At 46.2% G+C, this 18,951-nt stretch overlaps 1 protein-coding gene across 5 annotated transcripts; it reads left to right on the top strand.

Moving 5' to 3' along the window:
* The first annotated feature begins 288 nt into the window (after nt 1–288).
* On the top strand, nt 289–18,726 carry STMN4 (stathmin 4). Of its 5 annotated transcripts, XM_032855647.1 has the most exons (8): nt 289–417; nt 11,411–11,502; nt 12,599–12,694; nt 13,359–13,439; nt 13,874–14,082; nt 14,965–15,156; nt 15,845–15,898; nt 18,106–18,726. In XM_032855647.1, the coding sequence occupies exons 2-7, from the start codon at nt 11,490–11,492 to the stop codon at nt 15,863–15,865; spliced, it is 612 nt and encodes a 203-aa protein (XP_032711538.1). In that variant the 5' UTR covers nt 289–417; nt 11,411–11,489; the 3' UTR covers nt 15,866–15,898; nt 18,106–18,726. The 5 variants fall into 5 exon arrangements, with proteins under 5 accessions (XP_032711538.1, XP_032711540.1, XP_032711536.1 ...); XM_032855649.1 differs by lacking the exon at nt 13,359–13,439; XM_032855645.1 differs by lacking the exon at nt 15,845–15,898.
* Nucleotides 18,727–18,951: the final 225 nt, after the last annotated feature.

Here is an 18,951-nt window from a genome sequence, read left to right as displayed (position 1 = left end):
TTCTGGACATCATTCATCATTCCCCCCTCCAGGTGCTCTCCCTGGCTGGACAGCTCAGCTTGCAAGCTGGGCCTTCACCCCCACCTTCGAGTACCACTCCCTCCTTCTCTTCTGGATCCCCACCCTCACCCTGCACCCCCACCCCACCCCGGCTCTGGCTCCGTAGGCAGCATGGAAAACAGGCTATTTGTCTGACATCATCTTCCACTCCCTGGCCTGCTAAGAGTTACTCACTCAGGCAATCCCTGCTCCGCCAGAGACTGTCCAATTGCCAAGCAACCCACTGTTGGCCAATCACCGAGCTCAGAGGTGATGTCATGGCGAGAGCGAGCAGTGGTGCTGATGTGGAGAGAAGCCCAGGGTACCACTAATTGAGGGAGTGAGGAAGGGAGCAGCTCGCTTCGAACGGGACTGCAGGTAAGTAGGAATGAAATGCAAATTATTTGAGGCTTTTCAGACAAAAGAAAAAATTAGCAGCGGCAGAGAGGAGAAGCGAGAGATCTGGCACCATTGTGCTGCCTTTGGTTTCACTCCATCAATCCAACTTTGTCAAATCCTGGGGGAAATGGGGTGATGTGAAAAGAATGGGTCTACCCCAGGGGTAAGGGGATGGCTAGAGGCAGTCCTTCTATTCCAGAGCTCAGGAGAGAGAGGGCGGGCGGGAATTGCTAGTGTTTCTTTTGGGTCGGATGTCCATGGTGAGTTTTTCCCTGCATAAAAATGTTCTGTTGCACAGGCAGAATGGTTTTGTTGAGTCTGTCTTCCCCTGAGCTGGCTCTGATGCCCAGACCTGCTTCAAGCTAGCAGTTGCTCTGGGTTTTACATTTTCTTTCTCAGCCACAGTTTTTCTTGGCTCCCTTTCCCTGTGTGTTTCATCCTTTTCTTTCTCCTTTATCTGCACTGGGTTACTTTTTGCTCCTGTATTCTAAGGATACAATGAGATCACCACCTCTTCCTAGCCCCGCCCCGCCCTGAGGTCAACTTGCTCCTACCTGGGCAGGGCCAGCGGGCTGTCAGGCGGCAAACTGCGGGAACCCACAACTGCCACGCCCTGGTCCCCGCTAGTGTCCGAGCCGTCCCCTCCTTTCTCAGCCCACTTCCCTCGCCAGGAGTTTAGGCAATGCTCTCTTCTCATCCAGGGGACCAGGACCAGGGATTTGTTGTCCAGTGGCCAGCTCCGTCCCCACGTGGCGTGCTGTCTTTGTCTCATTCCTCCCAGGAAGATACAGTTAGGTGTGGAGGAGTCCCATTGTCCTGAAAAAAAAAAAAAATCAAACAAAAACAGGTCCCCTGAACCCCTTGGGAGGGGATTCAGAAATATTGAGGCAGCCCAGGTTCGAACCCTCTGGGCAGGGATACCTCCATGTCTCAAGACCAAGAGAACACATTGGGAAGGGATGTCCAGCGGTGGACTACTGGAGTTCTGTCGGGTGGGTGGCAGGTTGAGAGGGAATGTGGGAGAATCTGTCTCTACTGAGGCTGAGGCCCCCTCTAGGGGGAGGAAATCTCTCCCACAGGCAGGGAGTCAGGGTGCCAGGGGGAATGAGATCATCCACCAGATGAGGAGATAATCATAGTGCTGGAGCAAGAGGTGAGGAGGCAGAGGGGCAAGGTCTGATTAGCAGCTCCACTGAATGAAGCTAGAGCCTCCAGAGACCCTGCCCTGTCCTCTAGGGCCAGCCAGCACTCTCTCCTCAGCTTGTCCCAAGCCCCCACCTTGCTGCTAGGAAATGTGCTTGCACCCTCCTTAAAATCCACTTACCACCATTGCCGGAGCACCTGTCAGCAGGTCCCTGTCCTGGGATCACCAGCTCCACCCAGGCCACTCCTGGAATAGATCTGGATTGGACAAGGATCTTTAATTGCTAGATGGATCCGCCAAGAGCATTGTAGAGAGTGAGCTCCCCACCACCGAGGGCATTCAAGCAGATGTTAGTTGACCATCCACAGGGTGGCTATAGAGATTTCTGCCTTGTGTTGGGGGCTGGGTCTAGGTTAGTGTTTTTCAAACTGCAGACTGAGATCCAATAGTGTATTGTGAAGTCTGATTTGTGTGTTGTAACTGGTATTTTTTTTTCAAATAAAATGGGATAAATGAGAATGGAAAAAAGTCAAAACATATTCCATATAATAGAGTAAATGTTTTTTTTGTTTTGTTTTGTTTTGTTTTGTATTTTTTTTTATTTTATTTTTTATAAACATATATTTTTTTTCCCCAGGGGTACAGGTCTGTGAATCTCCAGGTTTACACACTTCACAGCACTCACCATAGCACATACCCTACCCAATGTCCATAACCCCACCCCCCCCAACCAAGAGTAAATGTTTTTATCACAATTTCTTAATTATGTATTTTCAGTTATGTAAATATTTATAAATATAAATAATGTTATATTTATAAACATATTTTAGAAATATTACTATAGTTACAAATAGATAAGCATATGTTTACATATTTATGTTTATAGTTCAGTTATGTGTACATTTCTGTGTATGTAGTTGTATCAGTGACTATAGGTATGTGTGTCTGTCAGCGTTATGACAGGTGTATCTTGGGTCATGATACAAAATGCAGTTCTTTGTTGTTGGTCCCAGTAAGAAAAAAACACAAGCTCAGTGATCCTTATGACCTTTTCTAAGACTGTAAGCCTGTGGATAACTCTTAACAGACTATGAATTTTTAAAAAAAAATTTTAATTTTGGTAAAATACACGTGACATGAATTTACCATTTTAACCATTTTATGGTGTACAGTCCAATGGTATTCATATTTTTGGGCAACCATCACCACCATCCAGCCCCAGAACTTTTTTCATCTCTCCAAACTGAAACTCTGTCCCTGTTGAACACTAACTCTCCATTCCTTCTCCCTCCGCCCCAGCCCCTGGCAACCCTCATTCTATTTTCAGTCTCTATGAATTTGATTACTCTAGGTACCTTATGAAATCATGTAGCCTTTGTGTTTTTATGACTGGCTTCTTTCACTTGGTATAGCGTCCTCAAGATTCATCCATATCATAGACTATGAACTTCTTGCAAGGAGAACTGTCTTGCTCAAACATGTCCCAATGACCACGTACCAAATAGGTGTCCAAAATCCAAGTACCGTGTTAAGTGGAAAACTGTGTTTCTGTAGGGGGATAGTCTATTCTCAAAAATTGAGAAGTCTGGTCTAATATTGTTCGTCCTGAGCAGAGTGTTGAACAGACACACTATTGGCCAGGGGGGTGGTGGGGGTGTCTTGCAATTTTTTTTGCTTAACATTTAGATTTCACTTTGGCTCAATAAATGAAATCCCAGGGCCAACCAAGTTTGGCTGCCTTCTAGGCCATTTAAACCACGTTCGCCTGATGGGACATAAGTGTGCTGACCTATACGACTTCAAGTAGAGCAATAAAGATTGATAAACTGAGATCTGGAGAGTAAAGTGTGACAGGAAAGAATGCAGAGAAGGAAAGTAAGAGGAAGGTAAAGCGAGAAGGACAGTGTCTGCATTAAACCAACCATACAGAAAGAACGGGAAAATTCAGATCTTTTTGTATTGTTGATTTTAAATAATTGGATGTTTTCAAAATCAATATCATAATCCAAGAAAGGCTTAATTTTTCCTGAAGTCTTAAGATCCTTTCTGCAGACCCCCTTGATCTCTTTATATTATTTCTCACTTAACTGGAGACTATCATTTGGAGGTACAGAATTCCCAGAGATTTTGAAATCATAGGTAGGTAGAAATGAGCCATTTATTTGGGGAGGGGGATAGAAATTTGGGAGAAAACTATAAAACATTCAAAATGTAATTTTTTATATTGCTCTGTAGAGAATCAAACTCTATTTCCACTCTCCCCCCCTTTTTTTTGCTTGGCTAATAAACTCTCATCATGTATAATTTAATTTGCTTACTAAGTTAGAATTTGCTGTATTTAGAGATGTGACAGTCTGGAAAAAGATTATTTTTTTTTCTGTTTTTTTTTTTGTTTGTTTGTTTTTGAGGAAGAGTATGAACAACAAAAATCTCTTCTGATATTTTAAAAAGCATTTTGCAGGTTTTTACATCTTTAGTTCCACGAGGAAGACAGGAAAATACACAGATAAAGGTCCACTACCCCTGCTTCCCCATACACACCTACACATCCCCCTTCCTCCCCTATGCTCTCTGGTCTTTTCTACCCATTCAAACTGATGGTTGCCGTGTGTCCATGCCCTTAGGGTCCTTCTTTCAGAGGTAGGTTGTTGGAGGCAAGAGGACAGAACAGATGGGAAAAGGTGGAGCTCTGGGATGATTGGCCTAATTTATGGTGGAGAACAGGCATCTCGGGAGTTCAGAGAACCAATCAGGGAATGTGAACCCGGAGAAGGGAGCTGAGTGCAGACTATAGGGTGAGAGGGGGGTGGGGCAGGGTGTAGAGTTCCAGGGGATCATTTGGGGGTCAATGCCCAGGTAGAAAGCAAGGTTGAAACTGAGAATGAGGAAGCAGGTGGATAGATTCCAATAGCTAATAGCACTAACACAACTTACCTGACTGTTGATCCTGGGACAGACCTATCTGTCTTCATCACTTGGCACCAAACAGATATGTAAGGACTCAGTAAATATTCCATGAACCCTGCTTGAAGAATGTATTACCCCAGAAGTAGTCTAGCTAACCAAAACTTTTTATCAAATTAAAGAACCTGGGTACAAAACAGATATAGTATTGATAATGGTGAAAGAAAGAAAATACTAGAATTTAGATGGTTTGTCTAATTATTTTTCTTGTCTAATTATTTTCTTTATTAGTGAGGGAGCTGGGGGGAGGGGCAGAGGAAGAGGTAGAGAGAGAATCTTCAGGAGGCTCTCACAACCCTGAGATCACAACCTGAGCCAAAATCAAGAGTCAGATGCTGAACCTGAGCCACTTGCATGCCCCGAGTCTTTGTCTAATATAATCAACATATTTATAGAGCTGAATGCAAATGTCAAATATGTGAAGGCTAAGGAATATGTCTATTAAATTTATCATTGTATTACTTCCAAGCACCTTCCTAATGTGATATGTATAGTCAATTCTCAGTAAATATGTGTTGAACAAGTAATTTAAGAAAGAAATCAATAATAGTAATCAGAACTGAAAATACAGATCCCTGTGACAAAATCAGAAGGTTTGTGGTGAAAGGAAATAGAAGTTTGCAAAAGCTCTCATCTTTCACAGAGAAAACCATTAGATACTGTTTTCTTCTTAATATAATAAAACAGATATAAATGATTTTTAACTTGGAGATTAAAACAAGATGTAAAACTTACAAAGCACTGGGGAAGAATGAAAGAATAAAGAAAACAAGAATAATATTGTAAAAGATGAGAATCTCTCTTGATTGTAGCTAAATGTGGATTGGAAACCTGGCTCTGCCCCTCCTACTTAGTATTGGGAAAGGCACCCACCCTCTTGGGCCCTCTGTCTCTTCATCTGAAAAGGGTGGGAAATGAAGATGCCAGAGATCACCATGGCTCCTCCCATCTATGGGCAGAGAGCTTCACCTGTGGAAATGCCTACAAATCTATTGCTTGTTCTCTGCTGATGTGAAAATGATTTAATTTATTACACTTGGTAGGGCGTGTGTATGCTTTTGAACAGGACTTTCTGAGGCAATGCCTGTTGTAGGAGAGAACTCAGTGGTGAAAACTTTAAGCCCTCGGTCTGCCCACGGTTGGGGTGGGCAAGGCTTTGTGCACCCTTCATCCACATGCCCTAGGCAGTCATCCACCCTACTTATATTTACAGTTGGTCTTGGATATGAGGAAGTACCATGGAACCTTGAAGACGTTCGTTCAAATCCCATCTATATCATTTTCTGCTTTCTGCTTGTAAGACTTTGGGCAAATCAAGTCACTTGCCTGAATTGATCATCAGTAAAATGGGTATAATAGAACCTATTTTATAGGATTCGGAGAGAATGCAATGATAAAATATATATGCCCAATTTACAACTATCTAGAAATCATGGAAATTAGGAAGAAAAAAAAAACTAGAAGGAAATGCCAACAGCAAAAAGTAGTGAGATGACAGGGATTTCTTTTCTGAAATAGGATATTAATATGTTTGTAATTAAAACATTACATATAAAATGTATACACGCACATACATGCACTTGAAAGTGCCTGGTAAACTGAAAAGCACTCCAAAATATTGCTACTGTCGTGACTAGGACTCCAATTACAGGGCTTGTTCCATACTCAATGCTCCCAAGTACTCTGAGTCCAGCATCTCCCAGGGTACCGGGTTCGCAATGCCTTGCCCTCCATCCAGCAACCCTGCATGGAAGTCCGTGCCATGGAATTTTGCTTCCAATATTTTGATTCTCCCGTGTGTATTAAATGGAAAATACGAGCAGCCCAGAAAGTGCCATCACTGTAGATTATTTGGGGCTGTCATTTTTCTAGACTTAATTTTCCTTCTTTGGCTGGCCTCCCACCATAGCTGTTACGAGGAGGGGCTCCCTAGACTCTGCACTTGCCAACAGGTGACTCCTCTTTATTTCCTAGAAATACGACGGAAGCTGCATTCCTGAGCCTATTAGATACTGTCTGGAAGTTGCTTCTGACCCTGGCTCCCACCATCTCTTCTTCCTGAAGCCCTTAGAAGCAATCCCTGCGGGCGTGGTGATTGGACAACGCTAGCTCCCCAAAGCCAGCCAATCACATGCTATTACGCTTTACCCCGTTGTCTTTTGTGGGTCTCACTGGTCCAGTCTTGGCCTGTGCTCTACTGGCTGCTCCTTCTCCCTCTATAACATGGTCCATGTTACTGCTGGAGAATTGCTGTGGACCCGCAGGGCATCTGCAAAACTTTCCGAGACTCCAAATTCTCACCTTGGGGACCTGTTTCACATTTTCATCGCCCAAAACCCCTGTGGTCATTTTAGGACCCAGCTGAGGGCTTGGCACAGAATTAAATATTCAATAAGTATCATGGAAAGAACCACATTCATGAAAAAAATAATTTATATCCCTTTTTTCTAACCTCAGATAAGATGTAAAGCTTTCAGTCAAAGTCCTTTGATCGGCACAAAATAACCATGGTTACTGTGCCAAGATAGGATTCCATGACATTTAGGTCACATGTACAGCTGATTTCAGGCACATACATAACTTCAACAAGACTAGTAATTGGCACAGACCTAAAAAGCCACCTCCCTGTACTGAACATGTTTAGACATCCCAGATCAGAGCTTACTGTGTCCATGCCCTGATTCCATGCCAGAGTCCCTCTATCATCTCCACACACCCTCACCAGGGACCACTCTAGTCAAACCACTGGCATGTGCATTAGATTTTTACCCTTCAAAAATAGTCCACATAGGATTTGGCATATCCTGAAAGCCTCATGTGGGCATTCCTTGCAGTGACAAATAAAACACAGTCTTACTTGGGGAGTGTGGGCTGTCAGAGGAGCCTCAAGGGGATCAGGCATGCACCTAGTAAATGGTCATAATGATAGAGCATCAGAGAGCCTGGTGTGCATCTCTATGGGCTCCTGGGCATCAACCACATTACAGAACACCTGAGAGCATGGGGCGCCAGTTCTGGTCATGTAAAAAGTCCTTTAAATCCCCATCTTTTCATGCAGCTCAGGTGGCCCCCACATGGGTTTTCCCCTCATGTTCTGGTGTGTGGGAGGAGGGAAGGGATCAAGAAGAAGGGTAAGGGTGCTGGAATTCAAAGGTTTGGACCCTGGTCCCATCTCAGGGCGACCTTAGGATCTTTGATCCCCGGGGAGGAGTGTATTGGCACTTTGGAATGGACAATTGTTGGTTGTGTGGGATGGATATGTGCTGTTCAGTATTTAGTTTATCCAGCTGTTGCCCACTGAAGGCGTGGAGCACCTCTAGTCTAGTGACTATCAAAGAGTCCCACGTTTATTCCTGGGAGTGAGGCTGACCTAGTTGGGAACTTCTGGCTAGTGGTCAGAAATTCACTCCACTCCACGGCTGATATTCTGACATTCAAGGGGAAAACGGGGGGCTCTGACCTCTTTGCTTTAAACATCTTTCCCCCCACCATGTCACACGAGATCCCCCTTCAGTCAACAGTCTTAATTTCCAGACCTTCTCTCTCAGCCACCCTGTCTGCCAATCAAAACATACTCATTCTGCGTCTTGTGTTTTTATGGCCTGGGTCTCTTCTCGTTTGGGTTATTGCTAACTAACTACTTCTACCAATTATGTTAATGGTTCCATCTACCAATAAAAATGTGTGATACTTTCTTTTCTATACATAGACTTAGATGCTGGAGCTGGAGTGAATGTATAGATTGGCTTGCAGGAAAATGGTACTGGCTGGGATGCAAATAGTCGAGGGCTTGTTCTAGGTGGGTCCTCGTCACTTTGTGCCTGGCTTCCAAACTTCCTCTCCTTATCTTTTCCCAAGGCTGATGCTGTCAGAAGAATCTTTTCGCTTGAGTAGCAACTAATGACAGAAATGGCTTTAGAATGAACACCCCAGGTCTGCCTTTCCCACTTGTAGGCTTTTGTGTCATTAAACTCACTCTGCTGAGCTTCAAGTTCCTTCTTACAAATAACCTCAGAGAACAAATTGGAATAATGCTTGTGAATTTTCTGGTACCAAGCAGGTGTTCATGATGTGGTAGCTATTCCTTTGGCCATTATCATCAGCATCACCGTGTCCTCTCTCCTCCTTTAGTCCAAAGATGTCAGCGCCTTCCTGCTGAATAGAATATAAAGAGCAAATGCTTTCCCTAGTCGGCTGGTTCCTCATCTTCTTATTGCTGGTCTACCAGTTGGTCCCAATGAGCCTTGCATGCAGCCCACTGGGCCTTCTCTGTTTCCCATTAAATCCAGTTCACATGCTCATACACTGTCAAGTTCCAAAGCCTTGTCAGGGATAGAGGCACCTGCAGAATCTGATTCTTCACATGAAGATTATTGGGATCATGTAGGTGACAGGAGTCATAATCTGTGTTCCATGAGTAGAGGGCCTTAATTGTCCTGCCCAGGTCTGGCTGAAGGGCATGGTCCCTCATTCCAGGTCCCTACTCCTACAGAAGAAGTCCAGCTCAGTCCCCTTTCTTTCTTAGAGTATCCTTCTCTGCCTCACTTCACTTACTTGGACCTCCAGCTTTAGATCCATTACCTAGGTTAAGTCTGATGCCATGCCCTCTCCTACAAGGGCCCGCTGGCCCAGCCAGTCACCTCATTAATCAACTTGGCTATGAGCCAAAATTGTGTGGCATGGAGCCTCATGACTAGGGATGTCACATCCAGGCCCTGTTCAGGGACCCACTGGTACTGTCAGGATCAGCTTGGCTCAGAGGAAAGAGGCCCATTGTGCTGCAGAGCAAGCGGAGTGAGGCCTGGCAAAGAACACAAAGGCCTCAGGGAGGAGCACTTCAAGGCCAGTTGACCTGGCTTTAAATCTCTGCTTTTATACCTCTCTAACCTCATGACCCCGAGTAAGCCACATAAACCTTCTGGGCCTCTGTTTCCTCATCTGCAAATGGAGATTATAGTCCTTAATTGCCGAGCTGGTGAGGACCAGGGCAGGGACTCTGAAGCAGGGATGTGGGTGGTGGCTACCCTGATGGAAAAGGCAGAGAAAGGGAAATTCACATTCATTAAGTACCTCCTTTTTGCTGGATGCTGTAATATGCTTTTCTCACTTCAATTGTGCAATTTGGTGCAGAATTAAGATGGAGAAAGCAAATTGGACATGTGAGTGACAGCTAGTAAGTGAGATCAAGTCTGAGTTTGACTCTGCATTGGTCTGGTCCTAAAGCTGAGCCCCCTGCCTTCCCCTCCTGCCCCCCGTGGCTCCCCCACTCATCCACTGCTCATCCATAGCTAGTACAGACCCCAGTTGCCAGAGGGAAAACACCTCATTAAGGAAGGAAAGGGGCTCTACATCAGTCTCAGAGTCCTTCCCCTTGTGAGCTGCAGGCAGTGAAGCTGTTGGCTCACACCAACCTCTCCTGGCATGGTGACCACTGAGGGTGATTGCATTAGTTGGAATTCTCCAGAGAAACAGAACCAATAGGATGCATACAGAAAGAGATTTATGATGATGGATTAGCTCATGTGGTTAGGGAGGCTGAGAAACCCCACAATCAGTCACCTGTAAGCTGGAGACCCAGGAGAGCTGGTGGCATAATTCCAGTCCAAGTCTGAAGGCCAGAGAACCAAAGCTCTCATATCTGAGGGCAGGAGAAGATGGATGTCCATCTCAAGCAGAGAGAGTGAATTCATTCTTTCTCTACCTTTTGTTCTTTTAAGGCCCTCAACAGATTGGGTGAGGCCCACCCACATTGGGGACAGTCATCTTTTCTCAGCCTGTCCACTCAAATGTTAACCTGTCCATGAGACACCCTCACAGAAATAATGTTCACCAGTTATCTGGGCATCCCTTAGTCCAGTCAAGTTGACGCAAAAATTAACCACCACAGTGACCAAAGATCAAATGGTCTCCATGACGACTGTTTACCACTGGCTATTCCTCAGTTCACTGGCTAGCAGCCTTCAGTGGGGCCCTGTCACCTACTATTTCATCTCTCCCTCCTCCTTCACACTCTCTGGTCCAGCATCAACTACAGACACAGAGCTTTCTCACACCCCACCCCCACCTTGCTTGTGTTCCTTCCTTGGCACAATGCCCTCCCTGCTTAATTCCAATCATCATTTAAGACTCAGTTCAGGTACTGCTAACACCAAGACCCCCGCCTGGCTCCCCAGGGTCTCCCAGGTACTGAGTATGAAGCCCCAACTCTGTGCTCCCACAGTGATCCTGCATGCTGATTTCCAACTCTGCACCAACCACATCATGATGACATTATTCTATAACAATGTTTTTTTTCTCTCATAGTCCAGGGTTATGTTAAATGGAGTCAAGGAGTGCTTAAGACAAGAGGTTCTTGGTGGGTAGTGAGCGAGGGGCCATCTGGAGTAGTATTTTGGCATCCTCTGTCCAATTCCTTCTGATCTCATATCAGAACAGGCTGGGCAGGGAGGTCTGAGGGTGGGAATAGGGAGAAATTCAGGACACAGAGTTATTTTTTGAAAACTCCCAAGTGATTCTGAATTAGGATTTGTCTCTCACCCTAGCTTTTGTTTTGGGCCAGCCATTAAGCTTCACAGAGAGATAAATGAACACCTCTTGACACATACAGTTTTGGGAAATCTGTGTCTGATACTCAGGGAGACTTGAGACTCGAAAGCCAATTATGAAACTATCATTAGTACATGGAAACTGAACTTGATTGTGGTGATGTTAAAGAGAGGGTCTGGGTTTGGAAAAGGGAGAGTGGGTGTGTAGAGTTCCTGGTGGTGGGAGTAGACCAGGTGCCTTCTGGGATTCCCTCCCCAATTTTATAAAGAAATTCCATATGCAAATAACATGTCAGTGGTAGAATACTCTCTTTCTCAGATTTGTGACGGCATCCTGAGTTGGTGACAGACCCACTTTGTGACTTTGAGCCAGATTCAGCCCTCACCGTCCAGAAAACATGACCCTCGCTGGTAGGTACAAAAACTCTTTCTGTGATGGGGCATCACAGCATAGGGTATTTCTGTACACACATATATGTACTTACATAGGCACAAAGAAGGATAAAAGACTGACAAAAAGTAGAACTAAGGGTTAAAGGAAGTTCTCTCTAGAAGATGGGATCACCATTGAGCTTTTCCTCCTTTTACTCATCTGTGTGTGTTTTTAAGAAATTTTTACAATGTACGTATATTATTTTGCACTTAATTACGTCTTCTATTTGTAAAAGAGAATGAGGAGGAGAGTGCTTAAGCACTACATTGGGTTTAGCTGAGAACAGAGAGAGCCTGAACATAGTGGAGCCTAAAACAAGGGGCATTGGCTCTAGGGTGGTAGGGGTACAGGCAGGAGCACATGCCAGGGCCAGGGCAGACGTGGGCTGGACTTCACCGTATCAGCTCTAACCTGTGACTTCCTGGTTTTCAAATACTCTTCTGACACAAAGAGGCTAGGCAGTGGTGGGGCTACTCCTTCAGCCCTCATAGATGCCAGCATGTTTGGCTTTGACCACTGCACTGGGAAGGTCAGAGAAGACTCACATCCTGACCTTGCCTCTCAGTGAGGGGCAAGACTAGAGTGATGATGGTGAGCTTCTTTACTTTTCATTGATGCACTGGTGAGTACCTTGGATATGGAGTGTGGATTTCCTGTATCTTGGAGCAAAGTAAATGAACTATTCTGGCAAATGTGAGGAAAGAGAGAACTAGGTCCAGGGTGCCAGGTGGGGGCAAAGGCACTAGTGCTTGTGGTCTTTACCTGAAGGCATTTTGCATTCAGTGCTAAGAAGGGAAACAATGCACTGAGGAGAAGATGGGATCATCTGGGTGCTTTGGAAGGCTCAGGTTCTGATAAGATGGACAGAAGTGGACATAATCACACACGAAAATCCTAAACCAGGCTGCTCAGGGCAAAGGGGGCTGGAGCCTCAGCCAAGGGGTAGGTCTGGATGGTTTAGATACCTCTGTGGAGACTGGTCACCCCTGGGTGCTCAGGTATGCAGAGTCACAAGAAGGCTGACTTCTGAGTCTAGAAGGGGGTCACCATGTTGTCCTACTGGTGTTTCTGCAGCCTACAAAGAGAAGATGAAGGAGCTTCCACTGGTGTCCTTGTTCTGCTCCTGTTTTCTGGCCGATCCCCTGAATAAATCATCCTATAAATATGAAGGTAAGAGAGGGCCACTGTTGAGAGAATAACTTGTGGAGGGTTCCTGGGCTTGTATCCATGAGTACCACAGTCCTGTCCCAATTTCATGAAACTCTCCTTCCCTTGTCACATTCTCTTTCCCAGAGCCAGTAAAACCACCACAGCTTATTCTGAGGGTCTAAACACCTCGAGAGGGCAAGTGTGGGGCTGCTGCTGGGGGATTAGACAGCAGGTGAAAATCTGAATCAGACCCTCTGCAGAGCAATCTTGATCTTAGCTTTTCTTTATTCATTTAACAAATGGATGCTGTGGAGGATACAGAGGTGAAGCAGACAGAGATTCTACTCTTGGAGAGCATCTAGAATAGAAGACAAGATGTAGTATGAATCACTAGATTCCACGGTTGACAGGCCTCCTCTGGGAATGGTGGAGAATGTTCTGAGAGTCCAGAAATGGAGAGAGGGCTTCTACCTGCAGTCACCCAATGAGGGTAACCATGCTGACCGGGACCTGTGACAGGTTCCAGGACACTGGCAAGGAGCACTGAATGGCCATGTTCTGACCAGGGAGGGGCGGGGAACAGGACAACTTTTAATTTTCCAGGGATTAAAAGGAAGGGACAGATTTGTTCTGGAAATGAGAGATGAGAGTGCTTGGGTTACCTGAGATTGTTCTTTCTGTCTAGGCTGGTGTGGGAGACAGTGTAGGAGGAAAGATCAAAGCCAGCGGAAAGACAGTGCTGACTGGAGAGAAAGAAGAGAGCAGGGTAGGAGGGAGCAGGGGAGAGGTGGCAACAGGCTGAGCCATCAGATTGGTAGTGGGACAAGGAGTGGGGTGGTGGGTGGTGGGCAAATACACCACTGTTGGCCACCACTGAGGACAATTTGAGCAAGAGCTCAAGTGTGGGAGAAGCCTTGTGGCAAAAGCAAAAGCAAAAGCATTTGCTACAGCCATTATTAGAAGCCACAAATCCTGGGGCACCTACTCTTGGACCCTGGGCCCTTACTGTGGCTACCAATTCCTTGAGCCCCATTGGAGCCCACTGACTATTAGGTACCAGGTTCAGGGCCAACCCAGAACCCTGGTCATTGATTTGCTTTGGGTTCCCCAGATCTCCCATATATGTATGCACGTGTGCATGCTTTTGGAGGGCCAATCTAGTCTACAGAGAGTGAGCAGCATGTTTTCTGCTCTCTTCAGCAGATACAGTGGACCTGAACTGGTGTGTAATTTCTGACATGGAAGTCATCGAACTGAACAAATGTACCTCGGGCCAGTCCTTTGAAGTCATCCTGAAGCCACCGTCCTTCGATGGGGTTCCCGAGTTCAATGCCTCCTTACCCAGGCGGCGAGACCCATCACTGGAAGAGATCCAGAAGAAACTAGAAGCAGCTGAGGAACGAAGGAAGGTAAGTGCCGTCCTTTCTTTCTTCCAACTCAGCATGACAGGAGGGAGCTGGACAAGATAAGAGATGGCTCTGAGCTGGGGTCAGGTCACCACCAACCTACAAATATTTAGGTAACACCTCCCATATACAGGGAAGATAATGAGGAACCATTGAGGGAAACAAAGAAGTAAAGTTCCTTGGTCTCTAGGAGCTTACAGCTTGTTAGAGGGGTAAGGCATTGCATGACATATGTCCACTAGGTGCACACTAACAGGAGGAAGACATTGACAAACACTAAAGATTTCTATAAAGGCTAGACAATCAAGAAAAGGGCTCCTTAACTGGGGGAAGGTGAAGGTCATGGTGTGGTATTCTTTCACCCCTTTGTGTGCCCTCTGTTTCCTAGTGATTCTTATGGCCCAACTCCGGGGCCATCTTTATGTAAGCTTTCCATCTTTGAAGCAGAAAATAATCTTCTTCTCACTTGGATTTAATGGCCTTTCCTTTCTACCTTTTAAGGCATATGTCACATGCTAGTCTGGACTAGAGTTAAATATATATACATATATATGTATATATATATATATAACCTCTATGATACTTTTTTCTTTCCCAAGTTGCTAGGATAGTACTTGGCACATGGTATATAGTCACCTAATATTTGTGAATCAATGAAGGAAGGAGGGAATGAATGAAGGCAATGAGGAAAATCAAAAAACAAAAAACAACAACTGAGGGAATGGTGGGAGAATCCAGAAAGTGTCCTTGTTTCTTGCCAATGGGCCAGGGACCAGGCTCAGGGAGGTATGTGTTCTGGGTATAGAACTCTTAAGTTTTGGTGGTGAAAACCCACCGTGTCCTGTTCACTTTCAAGGGTCTCTTTCTCCCTTTGTGCTGCCTTAGTACCAGGAAGCTGAGCTCCTGAAGCACCTGGCAGAGAAACGAGAACACGAGCGAGAGGTGATCCAAAAAGCCATTGAGGAAAACAACAACTTCATCAAGATGGCTAAGGAAAAACTGGCTCAGAAGATGGAATCAAATAAGGAGAACCGGGAGGCCCACCTTGCTGCCATGTTGGAACGGCTGCAAGAGAAGGTAAGTGTTCTTGGTGAGAGAGGAGACTCCTGGAACACTCTCTTCCTTCCAAGGCAAGTATAAAGGACCTACATATTATTTCAGGTAGCAAACAGCCTCAGGTAGGAAAGGGGGTATTTCTGTTAGGCTGGATGTTTACAGGGCTTCAAGGGATGTTTTGGGAAGTCATAGGTAAGAAACATGAGCTGAGCTCTGGAATTCCTTGGGAGATATTATGCGCAGTTACACAATTGAAATTTCTCATTGTCTTAGGGAGATTAGGCCTCTTATCTCTAGAGAAAGCCTGCCTAATGCAAGAGAGTAAGGACGAACAAGCCGTTGTACATTCTTGGCTTCATCCTTGAATGGACCGATTCAATTTAATGAAAGATGATGACTTGGGCTCTTGGCTCTAAGCCAAGGACATGATAAGCTGAGTTGACCATTGAGCAGGAAACATGATTCTCTCCAAACCTCTTGATTTGGACTGAGTGAGTCACAGTTCTTTCTAATATTCTGCCCTTTGTCAATAAACCTAATGGTGTCACCTACATAAGAGAAACGTGAGAGACTGGGATTGGTCCCACGTGTCAGCAGAATAACAGCCCGTTCTGCTGAGAACACGTTGGCCTCATTTCCTGAGTCTCAAGGCTGCCCCAGTTTCTCCTGCAGCTCCTGGGAGAGCTCCAGCTCTGTGTTTTATTTCCAGGAGCCGCCTGCTGCGCGGTGACTCCCGGGACCCGATCGGTGGCCTCGTCCCATGGTGAGCAGCGTGGTCCCCACTCCTTCCTGCCCATCCACCTAGAGTCTCAGGCACTTGGCAACAGCTGCTAGAAAGACTGGTTTCTTTACAGGGGATCTGAATGTTTCATAGACCTTGCAGCTAGCCAGCATGTGGCAGCCCTTCCACTCTCACACTCTGCCCTAATAGGGGCAGTAAGGCCTCCACCAAGTGTCAGATGGGAGGGAAGTGATCTGGGTCTCACTTCAGTCTTCCCCAGTTGTTGATGGATGGCTAGCAACAAACTCTTGCAAGAAAAAAGAAAAAATCTGGGATTGCCATAAAGTGGGGGATGGGCACTCAAGACAAACCCAGAAGAAATACTAGAGACTAGAGCCACGATATGGTATTTTAAAAAATGGCAAAAACAGTTTTACTTCTTCCTACTCCCATCCTAACAAGAAATCCATGAAGTAAGCAGAACAATGTTATCCTTATTTAATTGATGGGGAAACTATGTCAGAGAAGGTCGAATAACTTGGCCAGGGTCACACAGCCCCTAAGCAGTGCAGCTGGGACTAGAACCCAATTCTCTGGCTATGTAGTCCAGGGGACTCTTTCAACCCCTGTTTCAGGGGGACCAGCCCACAATGATACCATTAGCCTTTTGCCAGAGAGGGGACAGTCAGAGACCAAAGAGAGCCCAGAAATCTAGGGTTCTGCCCAGAGAGCTCACCTGAATGGAGGTCGATTCCAAAGCGAAGAGTTTGAGAAATGCCCTCCGTCTGGAGTAATAACTATGGAGGTGGAGTAAGACTCAGAGAAGCAAGATGTTAGAGTCAGAATCTGAGTTGGCATCACTCCTTGGGGACTGTGACCCTCGGGCACCGAGGAAGGTGGGAGGTATGGTAACAGACAGGTGTGTGGCTTCTGCCTGCTCCAAGTCAATGCTTTCTGTGTCAGGTATCTGCATGGGTCACTGACCATCCACATCAGATTCACCGGGTATAGAGTTTAAAACTACAGATCCTTGGGAGCCTACTGCTCTACCATCACTGGCTCTCTAGGGATGGTTCCTGAGGACCCAGCAGTTTAACCAACTCCCTAGGTCATGCTGGTAATGCATAGCAAGGTTTAGAACCATTATCCTAGACACACCACTACCCACACTCTTCCCAGGGCAGTGGAAAGTTCTAGGGTCTTCTTAAGGATGGATTCATAGTTTTTGGTCTATCCTGGGCTCCTGGGCTGCCTCAGTAGGCCTACTCCAGGCTGAATTTTGATATCTGAATATGATGCTATCTGGGTGATTGCCAGGGTCTGGCAGAGACCATATTTATCAAGCACCTGCCGTGTGCAAAGTACCATAGGAGGAACTGGGAAATATAAAGAAGAAAAAGGCATGCTCCCTGCCTCCAACAAAGTCACCATCCAATAGAGGACCCAGACAGATGCACAATGAGCAGTGACGTAAGGCAGACCATAATGTGCCCCAGAGGCGAAAGCTAAAATCACAGAATTCTAGAGGTAAAAAGAACTTCTGGTTTAGGGCCCTATCTTTAAAAACCAGAGAGCCAAGGTCTGACTGATGAAGTGGTTGGTCAAGGTCACACAGCTGATGGGTCTTTGAGGTCAGATCCCATCTTTTGGTTTGATTATGTTGTCAGGCAAAGATGGTTCTCATATGCCACTTATGAAAGAGTCCACTTTTTGGAGTTGGGTGACATTTCCAAAAACTTCCCAGTCAATTTATATTTAAGAGCCCTCATCTTTCACCACGGGGCTGAAGAAAACAACTGAAGGGATGGACAGAAGTGAAAGCAACGGTCATGTTGCAAGTTTGTGTAGGGGACATTTGTAATGAGGCCTGTCTGTTCCACCTGGCCCTCCGGCGTAGCTACACTGAGCTGCTCCTTACAATAAGTCAAGCAATGCACTCAGTGCAAGCCCAGGAGGGCCAGGTGAAGGAGGGGGAGGCTGGTGGGGTCTGAGGTTGCTGTGAGGTGGGTCCCCCCAGGGAGGTTGGCCCCAGTCAATGAGCTCCCTGAGGCCGCACCAGTGGGCTCACTCACCTGCCTCCTACCAGTCTTACCTGTGACCTTCTGCCCCTTCTCAGGACAGCTTTGCAGACCTTCCTCATCACTTCTTGCAGCTGTAATTCTTTACTTTGGGTTCTCTTAGCCCTTGGCTTCCTTTTTATCCCTGGGGAAGCCTGTGTGACCTGCCCTTTTCACTCCCTTCCTTTTCAGGACAAGCACGCAGAGGAGGTGCGGAAAAACAAGGAGCTGAAGGAAGAGGCCTCCAGGTAAAGCCCAGAGGCCAAAGAAGTTTCCAGAACAGCCGGACAGCTCCAGCAGCTCCGCAGTTCCCAAGGCAGCCTCGTCCGCCGTCGGCTGCTCTCCCAGCACTGGGGTTTGGGGGGAGGGGGGTGGCCAGGGGTGTTTCCTCTGCTTTTGGTGTTTGTACATGTAAAGAATTGACCAGTGAAGCCATCCTATTTGTTTCCGGGGAACAATGATGGGGTGGGAGAGGGGAGAGAAGGAGAGAATTTGGGAAAGGAGGTAGAGAAGGACTCATGGACATTGCAACCCTGCCCACTGCAGACTCAGGTCAAGTCCTTGGCTTTTCTTCACAGTGAACATCCAGGCACCGTGTCGAGGGAAGCTACAAGAGGGGCAGTAGAAGTACCAAGTGAAGGGTGGGGTCCTGGGTGACAGTGTGGCTGCAGGGCGTGGAAGGAGAAGCCCAGGGAGTGGGTGGGGGGCCCGGAGGTCTTGCTTCTGCCCTGCAACAGGTGGGATGAGGTCTGAGTGTGTGTGTATTAACCATCATCTTTTGATCATCATGACCAATGAAATATTTACTCCAGGTCTCCTGTTCTTTATTTTCTGAATTTGTCCTTTGAGTGTTGGACAGAATATTCTTGGGTTTCTACCCCTAGGGTGGCTGATGTCCCTTTTTTTCCTTAGTTGGACCATCAGAGCATCTGAGAGGTGCTGGGTGAGGTGGGTTAAACATGCCAGCCTTCAGCATAATGGAAAAATTTGCTTTTGCTTTTCTTCTTCTTCATTTTTTTAAACCCCCTTTGTGGGTTG

This window comes from Lontra canadensis, unplaced genomic scaffold (assembly GCF_010015895.1).
Source record: "Lontra canadensis isolate GAN:19392208 unplaced genomic scaffold, GSC_riverotter_1.0 scaffold10, whole genome shotgun sequence".
NCBI lineage: Eukaryota > Metazoa > Chordata > Mammalia > Carnivora > Mustelidae > Lontra > Lontra canadensis.
Note: the sequence above shows the minus strand (reverse complement) of the source record. Positions and strands in the feature narration are given on the sequence as shown.